Source organism: Diabrotica undecimpunctata, chromosome 9 (assembly GCF_040954645.1).
Source record: "Diabrotica undecimpunctata isolate CICGRU chromosome 9, icDiaUnde3, whole genome shotgun sequence".
NCBI classification, from domain to species: domain Eukaryota; kingdom Metazoa; phylum Arthropoda; class Insecta; order Coleoptera; family Chrysomelidae; genus Diabrotica; species Diabrotica undecimpunctata.
In genome coordinates this window covers 91,464,700-91,478,480 of record NC_092811.1, presented here as the reverse complement: position 1 = coordinate 91,478,480, position 13,781 = coordinate 91,464,700, and the positions used below count along the sequence as shown (strand labels likewise).

The 13,781-nt window shown below is 32.9% G+C and overlaps 1 protein-coding gene across 3 annotated transcripts in view; it reads right to left on the bottom strand.

The window, feature by feature from the left end:
* The window catches only part of LOC140450290 (LIM/homeobox protein LMX-1.2-like), a 62,582-nt gene extending 49,321 nt beyond the window's left edge, over positions 1-13,261 (bottom strand). For all 3 annotated transcript variants that reach the window (XM_072543831.1, XM_072543833.1, XM_072543832.1), the window contains exon 1: positions 13,050-13,261. In XM_072543831.1, the coding sequence (XP_072399932.1) occupies positions 13,050-13,140 (91 nt within the window). In that variant the 5' untranslated portion in view covers positions 13,141-13,261. The remainder of the gene's footprint in view (positions 1-13,049) is intronic.
* Between the last annotated feature and the right edge of the window lie 520 nt (positions 13,262-13,781).

The following is a 13,781-nucleotide window of genomic DNA, read 5'->3' as shown; positions in this document are numbered from 1 at the left end:
TATGGCTACCTTAAAAAAAAATTGATCTGAAAAAACAAAATCGGATGGACCTTATGTAGACGATCTGGCAAACGAAAAAATGATGCAGGAGCGATGAGATGCCTCTTAGATACTCTTAACAAATATAATATGGATATAGCAGTTATACAGGAGGTACGACGGAAAGGGACCGGTACTATCCAGAAGAATTTGAATACAATACACTGTAGCTGCCATTAAATGCAACATATCTTTGGTGTAGTAGTAGTCGTAGTGAGCAATGAAAACAAACATATAAACAATGTCTCAATAATGACGTTAAGTTGAATTTTGGGGACATAAAGGCTACGATAGGATAAGAAGAGATCTACAGACCAACCATAGGAACTCAAAGCATACACGAAGAATGTAATGATAATGTAAGGAGAATTAACGTAACGTTAATTTTGCAGCATCTCAGATTATGACAATCAGTAGCATACACTTCCAATATAAGCGAATACATAAAGTAACGTGGACATCCCTAGATCAACATACCCAAAATCAGATAAACCACGTACCGTTCGCGTCATAAAAAACTGGTACAACTCGTATTACCGAAAATCATGTTTTTTAAGTTGTGTAAGTTGATCTTGTCACATGTGTCATTCTAATTTCTAGGGCACTGTTGCCAGTTCAACGAAAATATTATATGAAATCAGCTAAAAGCAGGACTGTGTGACAGACCGCCAGTTTTGAGTATTCTAAAAACTAAAACATCGAGCATTCTCGATCAGTCAGTCACATTAAATTTGTTTAAACATGCATCCTAAAAAATTCTCATATTAATTTTGTAATTTTTCATTAACTCAATTAAGTACTCATACCTTGATTTGTGTTTTGACATAACCTAGACATAACTTTAAATTATTATAATAAAACATTACAGTGAGGTATTGGATTGTAACTGTCACTTTATAATCTACGTAGGATAAAGTATAATGTTAGTTTTTGTTAATGTTATCGTTCATATAATAAATAATAAATTAATCTTGGTAGTTGGCCTGTGACTAAACTTATTGATACAAAATACAGTTCGTGTTCGGTAGGTAATTGAAAAAAAAAATTAGGTAGATAGACAGTAGATGCATTCCAATGTTCCCTGTGCCAATAATCTAGGTTTAAAGATCCTTCAAATATTTTGGATATTAGCTGAACCCTATCTCTGGTTATTAAATTTATTAAATACGGTTTTTTGTTGTTAATGATAAAAATAATACCTATCTAATAATAACTTTTTTTTTTTTAATTAGATTTAGTGCAATTTCGTTATCTGTGATGGCAACACGTATATCAAACGATAAGAATAAGCTAAAAACATTCAAATATAACACTGATAAATTAAAGTGTACTGACGTCGTAAGAAACTTTCAAATATGCTTTGATCGTAAACTATCAGAACATTCCAGAAGTGAAGTAGATCCCACTGAAATTAACAAATTTGAAGTCTATAAAAACCACGCTACACAAGACCGCAGATGAAGTATCAGGTGAGGTACCCAAAGGGCAGCGAAACAACTGGTTTGATGAGGAATGACAGTTACAAACGCGTAACAAAAGAGAAGAATGACGCGGGTCTGAAGATGATCAACAGAAGGACTAGGAGGAATATTGGAGAATATCGAGTAAAGAAAAGAGAGGAAAAACAAAAGCAGCAACAAATCAATAAAGTGTTCAAAGAAACGCAAAAATTAAATAGAGATCAGGAATACAGAAAATTTTACAAATACGTTAACACAAAAATAAGTTTTTAAGCAACAAGCGAACCAAGTCAAGGCTCATAGTGGAATTTATTTGAACGTTAGAGTAAAAGTACTGAAAAAGTGACAGGAATACTTTAGTACGCTACGTAATGGGGAAAGACTGTTCCAACTTTAGAGTGATTTTCCTTCTTAATCCGGCGTACAAAATTTTGTCCTTGATACTTAACGAACGACTGGCACAGTATACTGACAATATAATAGAATCCTACCAAAGAGGCTTTTTGAAAAACAGATCTACCATTGTTCACATATCATCCATCAGACAAATATTAGAAAAAAGAGACGAAGTACGACATAAACTGCCATTACATCTTCTTAGATTTTAAGGCAGCGTACTCTACTGTTAACAAGCCCCAATTATATTCGCCTATCATCAAATTGGGAATACCAAAAGAATTGGTAGAGCTAATTAACATGGCAATGAGGAAAGTTGAATGTAAAGTGCGGGTACAAGGGGATCTTTCAGAATCATTTACAACTAACAGTGGACTGGGCCAGAAAAATGCGCTATATACCCGTACCTATACAAATAATGGCATATGCTGATGATATCGTGGTCATTGGAAGAACCCGAAATGAAGCAGTTGAAGCCTTTAAACATACTAAAACACCACAGAAAACATCGAAATTCTGATTAACACCCAGAAAACTAAATCTATGTCGGCTCTATCAAAAATGTGCAACAAAATAACTTAAGAGGTGCAACACGAAACTATCGAAACGGTCCACCCATTTCAATAAGAAAAAAAATATGTGCAGATAACCGCTGTTATTTTAACCTAAGTCCTCAACTAAGAGCGAGAAGAACGTCAAGAGCAACAAAGTGCAAACTTGATAAAACAATAATACACCCAGTGCTCACTTACGAATCGGAAACATGGGCGATGACGACCCAAGATGAAGAGTTACTACCAATGTTTAAAAGAAAAGTATTCAGGACCATATATGATGGAGTTAACAAACAGGGTCTGTGAAGCAGGCCATATAATTTCGAATTCTATCCCCAATATTCGCGCAAGTTATACGTTACAACGTGAATCGCAAGTGTCGCATAATAAGTAGAATACTACAAGAAGTTTTTATCATTATATATTGTATTGTCATTATTGTCATCTGGATAGTTGTGCGTAGCAGTTATAAAAACATTAATAAATTTATTAATGCTTTGGTTGGCTATAGAATCAAGTTCTTGAAATGAAGAATAAATGTTTTTTGCGAATAAAGTGGAGGTCTTCTCTTCACAGAGATTAGCTCAAAAAAATACTTTTTTTGATTTGCTTCTATTTGTCAAGATACGTATATATTTATCTGTCTCAAACTTTATCAACCATCATAGAGTAATTTATAAGGCGGGCATTGTATTATATCTGTAATTAAAATTAAATAAATTCAATATTTTTGTTACCTCAAAATTAATCATTTAACCAACATTAGATATAATTAAATAAATATCAGGTATACAAATTAATTTTGATTAAATCGATACCACTAATAAAAAATGTTAATTAAATTTCAAATTTAGTGAAATTAGTTCATATGTGTATTGAAAATATGCGTTTCTGTTTCCAAAAATCATATTTTTGACGCTAATTAATATATTCAAAGGTGTACATCCTAACCGCTCGTTAAGGTAAGACTGCATGCCGACGATCTGGTTCTATTTGCAAAGGGCAAGGATATGGACCACGTCAGTAGGCTATAAAATAAAAATAAAAATATAAAATAAAAACGTTTATTGCCATTATTAGTCTACATTTCAAATTGTTTATATTTCATTTTCTTCTTCACGACGTCCCGCTCTTGCACCGCCTGATATTGGTCATTTTTCCTCTCGGATTCCTGGACTTCTGCTGGTGGCATCCTGACGTCTTCTTCTGTAGGTACTTTTTGTGGCATCGTACCTACTTCCCTGGTTGGCTGTTCTTCGGCAACCATCCGGCTAGACCCTGATCAGGTGGTCGATCAGCTTATGGGTGCTTCTGTATATCCTCTGGTTCCTGTTTTTCTCGAGGATGTCCCTGGTCTTTCGGGGTCTTCTTGTGGCCTGGTGGAACAAGTATCTTGTCCTTTTCTCAGCCACCTCCCTCAGTGGTGTGTACTGGAGCCTTTCTTTGATAGTTGCATTGGATATTCTTTCTTCCCATGTTGATCCGTCTATGATTCGGTAGCATGATGTCTCTGTGGCTTCAAGTCTCCTCCAGTTGGTCTCCGCTATTGAACTCCAAACTGGGACTGCCGTCAGTAGGCGTGCAATTCTATCCACTAAAAACAAGATGCCTGGTTTCCGAGAAGGCACCGGCCACAAAGAACACCTTTAAAACTGTATGACGATCATTCTCAGACAAAATTAATTTTCTCGGAATGATATTCGACCAAAAACTAACACCAAATGTCAAACTTAAATATGTTTGCCCCCTTTCATAATGTTTCATTAATTATGTTGTCTAGATAAATAAATGATACCTAAATACCTATTAGCATGAGAATTATAATGTGCAAAGCTATAGGATAATAATAAGAGTATACTTTATCTTTAACTAATATACTTGCTAATGATTTTTTAATTTTCTTTTATTTAAAGATAGAAAGCTTGAGATGCTATGTTTTCTCTGTGTTGTTGTACGGGGCGGAGGCATGGACGCTTACAGACACCACTATTAAAAAACTTGAAGCATTTGAGATGTGTCTTTATAGAAGAATGCTGAGAATATCATGGACAGCAAGGATCACGAACAAGGAAGTTCTAGAAAAAATGAAGAAGGAACCAGAGATTGTGTTTACGATCAAATGCATAAAATTGCAATATCCTGGACACGTTATGAGAAATCAGCACCGTTACTCCCTGCTGCAGTCTATATTGCAAGGTAAAGTCAAAGGTAAGCGAGGACCCGGTAGAAGGAGAATATCATGGCTGCGGAATTTAAGAACATGGTTTAAGAAAACCTCAACGGAGCTGTTTCGAGCCGCAGCGAGCAAGGTCATGATTGCCAATATGATTTCCAACATCCGAAACGGATAGGAACCAGAAGAAGAAGAAGAAGAAAGCTTCATTATCGAAAGTCCATTTTATTTAAAGTGAAAACGACATAAAACATAATATTCTAACTCCATAAAATTCAAGTAATAAGCCCGTTGAACATGAAAATGGTTTGTGATCGTTAATAATAATTGATTCCAAGCAACTTAAAATCAGATGAGTAAGCAAAGATGACTAATTCGTGTATAGCAAATTTTTTTTTCAATACGAAGCATTGTGTAGAAATTTTAATTTGAACAATTTATTTGCACTGATAGGTGACAAGTCAGTTCTGTAAATAATATAAACTGTTCCAAAACTACTGCTACCCGTCGCAAAGACAATTGAGGGGTTAGTAACATCAATCGGTGTTGTTTTTTATTATAATACAGCAGTCGACTGGGTCATGCCACCAGCCTCAGGCCAAATTTTTTATATCTTGAACCAAACTATACTTTATGTTCTTTACTTTCCAATACCCTAAGTACCGAATAACAAACAGAGAATCGTTATTCTAAATATTTCGGTATTTTGTTTACACGGTAGCCGACATTATCTGTTATTAATTTGTCTCGGTACTTTTGAATATTAGCCGCGCTATTTCAGCAAATTTTGTTTGAGCGAATGTTTAACCGAATGATCTCATCGCACACTCAGCAGAAACGATGTTTAGTCTTAGGCCGATAAGATTTGTTTATTTAGATTCCTCGTAACTTTTATAAATTATAATGAAAAAAAAAATGAACTATTAGGTGGGTGTTCTTAACAATAAGTATTATATTTTTTTATTAGCTAAGGTGACATATTTTTAAAAAATTTCGATACGATATTACTGTCGGCAATGCAAGAAGATTATTTTATGAGTCTTCTTCTTCTAGTTCCATGACCGTTATCGATCGCTGGATATCATGTTGGCTAACATATTCGCTATCGTGACTTTATTGACAGCTCTAAATAACGATGTAGTTGATTTTCCATACCATTGCCTTAGATTTTTCAGCCATGATGTTCTTCTTCTACCAGGACCACGATTACCTTGGATCTTTCCCTGAATGATCAGATATAAAAGATCATATTTTTCAGGGTGTCTCATAATATACAAAAAATTTTATTTTTACATTGTAATTATGACCTCTGACCACGTGTCAAATGTGTTCTTGTAATGAATATTTATATATTATAATGAATGATTCGGTATGTATATTTATGGTGTTGTTCGTAATGCGCTTAAATACAGTTTTTCAAATTTTTATTACATATTATTTTACGTCTCATAGAGTCTTTAAGCATAATACCCGAACTACTATACTCGCTAAAACGACACTCAGTCCTAACTGCAAGACGCAGGAGTATCGCAGGCTTAGTTTTGTTCTTGCTTAAATTTTGCACGGTCAGTCTTGGTCTTGCTAAAATTAGGCGGTCTTGGTCTGGCAAAAAACGCAAGAACAAGACCAAGACTGCAAGACCAAGACTGATTTTGGGCAATACTACTGTGAACTATATCACTGTGATATATCAGAGTAAGAAACATTCTGGAGACAATGTAGACATTATGTATGTAATTATATTATTAATTATAAGTTTATATGACGCTAGTACCCTAAATATATTTATTATTAAATTGTAAGATGTCCTAAACCAATATTTAGTATTTTTATAAAAATTAACGTGGGTACGTAATATTTTTTTTTATTTAGAAAATATCATCGATCAAATGGCCATTAGCGAAAAATTAATGGATTACATTAGGTACAATTACTGCATTACAATTTGGTTTATTAATATTGTGGTACTTATTAATGTCTTTCAAGAAATTCAGAGTATTGTTAAAGTTACAGTCTGCACCTAGAGCTTCTAGAACTGCTCCTGGTATCTTGTTGTTACTTCGTTGTTGATTGTAGAGGGGACATTCACATAGTATGTGCATTATCTTTAGTGTCGTATTACACGTTTCACATCGCGGCGGTTCGCACTTTTTAATTAAGTAATCATGCGTTAACCTAGTATGTCCAAGTCTGAGGCGCGTTACTATTATTTCTTGGCTTCTTGACGTAGGTAACACATTCCATATCTCTATGCTGGGTTTCACTTGTCTTAATTTTGAATTCGGCACATTCCATTTATTTTTCCACGCACTTAATATTGACTTTTTGACGTGACAACGTCTTAAATTAGGTTGTGGCTCGGAGTCACTCATGAAAAAGTGTAACGCCCGCTCACGTCTGTTACGATGAGTCACCGAACGAGAGAGAGGCCCGCCGGACCGGCGAATGCCTTGCGTCTCTCTCCCACTCAAACATGATCGGTCCGCTGCGCGCGCAGCACTAGAGAATTAGATTTCATATTTCTCCTATCATCGTCCTATCCTCAACAAAATCACTCAAATAGAAATTAGTTAAGTTTAAGTTTACATGTACAATGTTTTAGTAAACAAAATATATTTCTATAGTTAAAATTTGTGCAATTCTTATTTTCATTCAATTCCTTGTTCCTATTGTGCAATTTAATAATATTCATATCAATAAATATTCTACCGAGAAAAAGACGTTGTCACGTAAAATCTTCGCCCGTAAAACCGACTTTACAGGCAACCGATTTTTTTTTATGTAAGCTTTTATATCCGTTGATACCGATGTGTTTAAGATTTCGGAAACGCAATAGCGCACCTTGAATTTCCCCCTGGGGGTTGGGGTTCGGTTGGTCACCGAAATCTTTTTTTATGATGTTACCTCCATTTTGAGTCTTTAAAATGTGTGAGTAACAGTGTTGGAATAGGGTCCTGGGGGGGGGGGGTTAACCCCCAAAACCACCCCCTGTAGTTTTTTCTAGGTGCGCTATAGAAAAGTATTTCTATAGACAGGATTTTTTGCACTATCCTTAATTTTTGTTGCATACGTTAGACTAAGGTAAGCTCTTCTATTATTTAACGACAATTAACGACATTTGCTTCGCAAAGTAAACTTTCAATCGGTGTTGTACAAAAGGCTCCCAGACATATTCTGAGTGTGAATAGTGTCGAGATTTTTAAGTACTGATTTCGATGCTGAGTCGTAAGCTATAGCCGCGTAGTCTAGTTGCGATCGTATAATAGTTCTGTATATAATTAACAATGTACTCCTGTCTGAACCCCAATTCTTGTGTGCTAGAATTTTTAGTAAGTTAAATCTTCTGTAAGATTTACATGTTAGATTATTGATATGTTCTTTCCAATTCAATTTTCTGTCAAAAGTAACTCCTAGCAATTTTAGCGAATCTTTTTGTTGTAGGGATTGGTTGTATAGATATAATGGGATTGGTGTACTGATTTTGTTTTTAGAAAATACCATATATTTAGTTTTGGTTGTTATATCCAGTTTCCTGTGACCATTTTTCAATATTAAACAAGAAACTCTGTGCAAGTTGTGAGAGGTTGTTTAAGTTTTTGCTTTGACGAAATATTATGAGATCGTCAGCATATAAGCGGCCTTTAAGTGGAAGTTTTAAATTTCGTAAAACAGATCCCTGAGGAATTCCGTTTTCTAATTCCACTTTTGACGACAAGTTACCATTTACTCTAACTTGCATATACCTTTTATATAAGAAGTTTTTTTATAAATGCAAGGCAGTGTCCTTTAATTTCTAAATCGTACAGTAATATGATAATACGGTGGTGCCGAGCTGTATCAAAGGCTCTTTCAATGTCGAAGAATTTTCCAATATATTTTTTATTAAGAGAGAAGGCTTCATGTACACTGTTTTTAGGTCTATAATATTGTCTAGAGTTGATCTATTTTGTCGGAAACCACTTTGTTCTCAAATAATAATATTTCGATCTTTAAGTGTCCAGAGAAGACGACGATTGACCATTTTTTCTAACAGTTTGCATGCAGTACATGTTAGTGCAATTGGTCTAAAAGACTCAGGATCTGTTTTGGGACATTTCGGTTTTACAATTGGTATTATAATAGAATCTCTCCACGCTGTTAATATTGATATTTTATATTTTATTTGGTACGTAATATTGATATTTTATTTTTTTTATATTAAAGTAATTTTATGTTCTTAGCCACTGATGCGTTCAGTTATTGCTTAATCCTTTAGGGTTTGCTTATTAAAATTTATGATGTATTATATTTTTGTTTTGCCGGAGTGGTCATATTAAAATCGAGTAAAAATTCAGATAAGATATCAATTATTGCGGGTTTTCTGCATTGATAAACCTTGCATTTAGACCTTTGCTATAAAATTTGTGCTATTAATCATTTTCAAATGTGCTATATACGGGAAAAGATTTTAGAGAGAATAAATGCTGTTAAGAAAAGACAACTCAACAAAAAGACGAATCCCTAAATACATCAGTTTTAATATATGGTCCATTGATGGATTTTATACAAACTGTTACAGATGATTTTGACAAATTAGAAAACGAAGCAGAAAAAGTTAAATATATTGCATATACTAATGATAAAAAACGGCAGATAATAAGAAAACTATTTCATGATGAAATTCCAAAACATGAAATAAGATTCAGTCGCGAAAGCTAATTTTTGTTTTGTTTTATACGATTCTTTAATTATCAACATTAAAAAGATCTGAGGGATATAAAACTATTAACAATAAATTCAAAACAATTTTTCATTATACTGATGTTATTGACTCTTTAATAGAGTTCTGAAGCTATTTTCTGGTGGCATGTTAAAGTAATTACTATTTAAATGGGAATAAGCCACAATTAAGGTTAAAGTACGTTTATTGGCGTTTCAATTTCCACTTCGGAAATCGTTCTCAAAATACAAACATTAGTAAATTAAACAAATTTTGTTTTTTTGTTACTTGGTGAAAAATTCTTCTAATAATTTAATTTTGTCTGACTTATTTATATTGACAATTCAGACATACATTAGGTATACATTTTAAAGTAGACGACTTTAAAATGATATAGCCAATATTGTTGAGTTGCGTTCTTGGGACGACTTTACTTGTAAGATAGTTCATTCGATTACATGAAATCAACTTTAACTTGAGAATATCCGTCAGAAAAAAGCATAGCATGTAATTCGTCTTTAAAAAGACAAACACATGCCATTATGACAGTAAAAATGTCCTGTTAGTGATTCCATAGTAAATTCTGAGGGAAAAACCAGGAAAAAAACCTCATAATACTATCCCGACATGGTAAGTATTTGGTCGTGCATTTAGTTTATTTTCAATAAACACCAAATTCTGATTTTATATTTTTGTTATTTAAAAAACATTAATGACGTATCCTTTATATGTTACCGACTTACTAATACTGGTATTTTCCTTTTAATAACTTCCTCTTTTAATATGGGTAACTAGATACTACTACATTCTGCCGAGGAATTTGCGACACAATTGGTCTCATTTAGCATAATTAGAGCCGGTTCTTTGATTTTTCTCTTTTTACCATGCATATTTATCAACTGATAATACATATTTTTAACTAAATAATGAATTATACACCTAAACAAAATTTTGGTATAGCAATGGGTTCTAAGTTATCTCCATTATTAGCCGATATATTTATGGAAAATTTTGAAACAAATATTATTTCTAAACAAAATTTAAAACCCACAGTATGGTGGAGATATGACGTATTCTCAATACGGCCTCATGGATCAGAGTTGTCGGACACATTCTTGAATGATATAAACGATAAAGAAGAGACATAACATTTACCATGGAAAAGGAATATAATAACACACTACCTTTCCTGGATGTTTTAATCTCTAAGAACAATACTGGATGTGAGATTCATGTGTATAGAAAACCAACACACACCAACAGATATTTAAATTTCAAATCAAAACAATATTATTATTAAAATGGGAATCATTAAATCCTTATATGATAGAGCCAAAGTTACTGGTTCTAACGAAAATTCGTTCTTGGAGGAAAAACATTTGTTAACATCTGTTTTATTAAAAAATGATTATCCTTTATCGTTTATAAATAAGGAATTTTCAACAATCGACTGAATAGAACAGAACAACTTGGAACGTGTATCCTACAGCATACACAAGAAATAATACGAGGAAAATAACAATACCATACATAAAAGGATTATCAGAAAAACTTAAAAAGGATAGGAAATAAATTCAAAATTTCAAAACATTGAGATCTATTTTGTCTAAAACCAAACCTAACAATGAATAAGAAAGGACAAAAAATTGCATTTATAAAATACCTTGTGAATGCGATCAGTTTTATTTAGGTGGAACATCAAGGCCATTAAATGTTAGAATAAGTGAACATCAATCTTATATTAAAAATAGAGAATTTGATAGATCTCAAATATGTAAACACGCATGGGATAATGAACATAGGGTTCAACGGAGTGATTCAAATATAGTCCTAAAAGAAACTGATGGTAAAAAGAGAAAAATCAAAGAAGCGGCTCTAATTATGCTAAATGAGATCAATAGTGTCGCGAATTCCTCGGCAGAATGTAGTCGGATCTGGTTACCCATATTAAAAGAGGAAGTTATTAAAAGGAAAATACCAGTATTAGTTAAGTCAGTAACATATAGAGGATACATTATTTATGTTTTTTAAATAACAAACATATAAAATCAGAATTTGGTGTTTATTGAAAGTAAACTAAATGCACGATCAAATACTTTCCATGTCGGTATAGTATTATTAAGTTTTTTCCCTCATAATTAACTATGGAATCACTAACAGGAGATTTTTACTGTCATCATGGCATGTGTTTGTCTTTTTAAAGACGAATTACATGCTATCATTTATTCTGACGGATATTCTCAAGTTAAGTTGAGTGAGCTATCTTACAAGTAAAGTCGTCCCAGGAACGCAACTCAACAATATTGGCAATATCATTTTAAAGTCATCTACTTTAAAATGTATAATGTATGTCTGAATTGACAATACAAGTGAGTCAGATAAAATTAAATTATTAGAAGAATTTTTCACTAAGTAACAAAAAAAAAACAAAATTTGTTTAATTTACTAACGTTTGTATTTTGAGAACGATTTCCGAAGTGGAAATTGAAACGTCAATAAACTAACTTTAACCTTTAATTGTGGCTTATTCCCATTTAAATGGTAATTCTTTAATAGAGGAATTAAAATGTTATGAATAAGATTTAAACCTAGTAGCACTGAAAAATGAAGTATTAAAAGTTAAGACTTTTATAAATATATAAAATATTAGTTCGCATGTATCTGTGTGGTCATTTATTTCGAAAAATAATATAATTGCATCATTTCCAAATTTAAATACAATTATGAGAATTTATTTAAACCTTAGTCTGGCCTAAAGGCCAGAACAAAAAAAAATATATGGAACTCATTAGGTCACCAAAAATAAATAGGTAGTTTATCATTTCTTCATATAGAACAAGAGTTATTAAATAACTCTATTAATTATGACAAACTAATTAAGTAGTTTGCAGAATTAAACGTGAGAAAAAAGGCAATATAACTAATCAATCTGGGTACTTATATTTTTTGTTTGTTTTAATACATTATATTTATTTAATTTTTGTACACGTATATTATTTGTTTCCTTGAAATCCGATAATTAAATTGGACTACATCGAAATGCTTTAAAACGAAACTACCAAACGCAAAGTATGTGTCAGGACTGAAAAATAGACCCGAAATTACAATGTTGCCCCCTTTAGTATTAAACCGCCACTGCAATCTACGAATTATTACAAATTTTTTCAATACGATTTTACAGTGAATATACCTACACCTAATTGCTGAGAAAGCAGACATCATGTCCAGATTTTAAGTGTCAAAAAACAGAAATGATATAAGTATCTGCCACGTTTATTGCACGTGATGGAAATATTATATTAATAAAGTATCTAACGTTTTACCTTCAACATCACCGGATTAGCTTAGGAGTATCTATACTTCGTAGACCTATACACAATCCGTTATTTCTTGGACCTACGGTAAGCTTTGAAGCTAAAGGGTCAGTTATGGATTAACCACGTATTAATACAAATGTACCCATTTTATTCAGCCTCAGTAGACCTGATGTCTTTAAATATATTTTTATTACCTCGATTTTTTTACCGGTGTCAGAAATCAAACTCAGAGATTCCACGTGATAGTTAAACAGTGTACAGTTTGAACTATTTAGAAGTCTTATAGGTATTAACTAGGTATCAGTAAAGGAAACATGTGCGCTTTTATCACCGCATTAAAATGACTAAATAAAACCACATTAACTCTACTATATTAGAGTAACTACAGTATCTAATCTATTGGTAACCAACCTGGTCGTCCATTGCAATCCGGACCTCCAATCCCGTTCCTCTCCTGCATCATCGCCGGGTTCAAATTCAAATTGGGATAAAACTCCAACATCTTGTCGATACAAACAAACTCAAAAAACTGTCACATAAGAATTAGCGAGATCACAAGACACGTTTTCAGCTACGCACAAGCACCAACCCTACATGCCATGAGCTTTTTCTACTAGGTTAAGCTTGCTACTGTTGTTTGTAGTTGCTGACAGTTTGTGAGCCAGTCAATATGTCCCGCCCACTCGAAGAATCAGAGAATTGGCTCCTCCCGTCGGTGATGCGATTGCGCGGGGTGGGACCCTCGCCGGTTTCCCTACCACTTTGGTGTAAGAGAATGAGTCACGGACATGTGAAGTTGTTATCTTAAGAATGGGTATTTATATGGTGAAGTCTTTGAAAGAGGTTATTATTTTTTAAAAAGGAGAAAAGTATATTTTTAGTCTTTGTAGTAAAAACTTAAAAAATATTAAATATGACATTTAGGTAGGTACCTACCTACGTGATGTATAAATATCGATATATTCGTACTTACATGTTTAATCGATTCTGAAACTATTTTCTTATAGCATATTTTTCAATGAATATATTAGATATAGGTAGGTAGATAGAAGAAACCACAATGAATTGTGTATTGTAAAAAAATAATTTCTATTACAATTTCCAATTCATTTCTTGTGAAGTGAAATAGGTTGTTATTTTTTA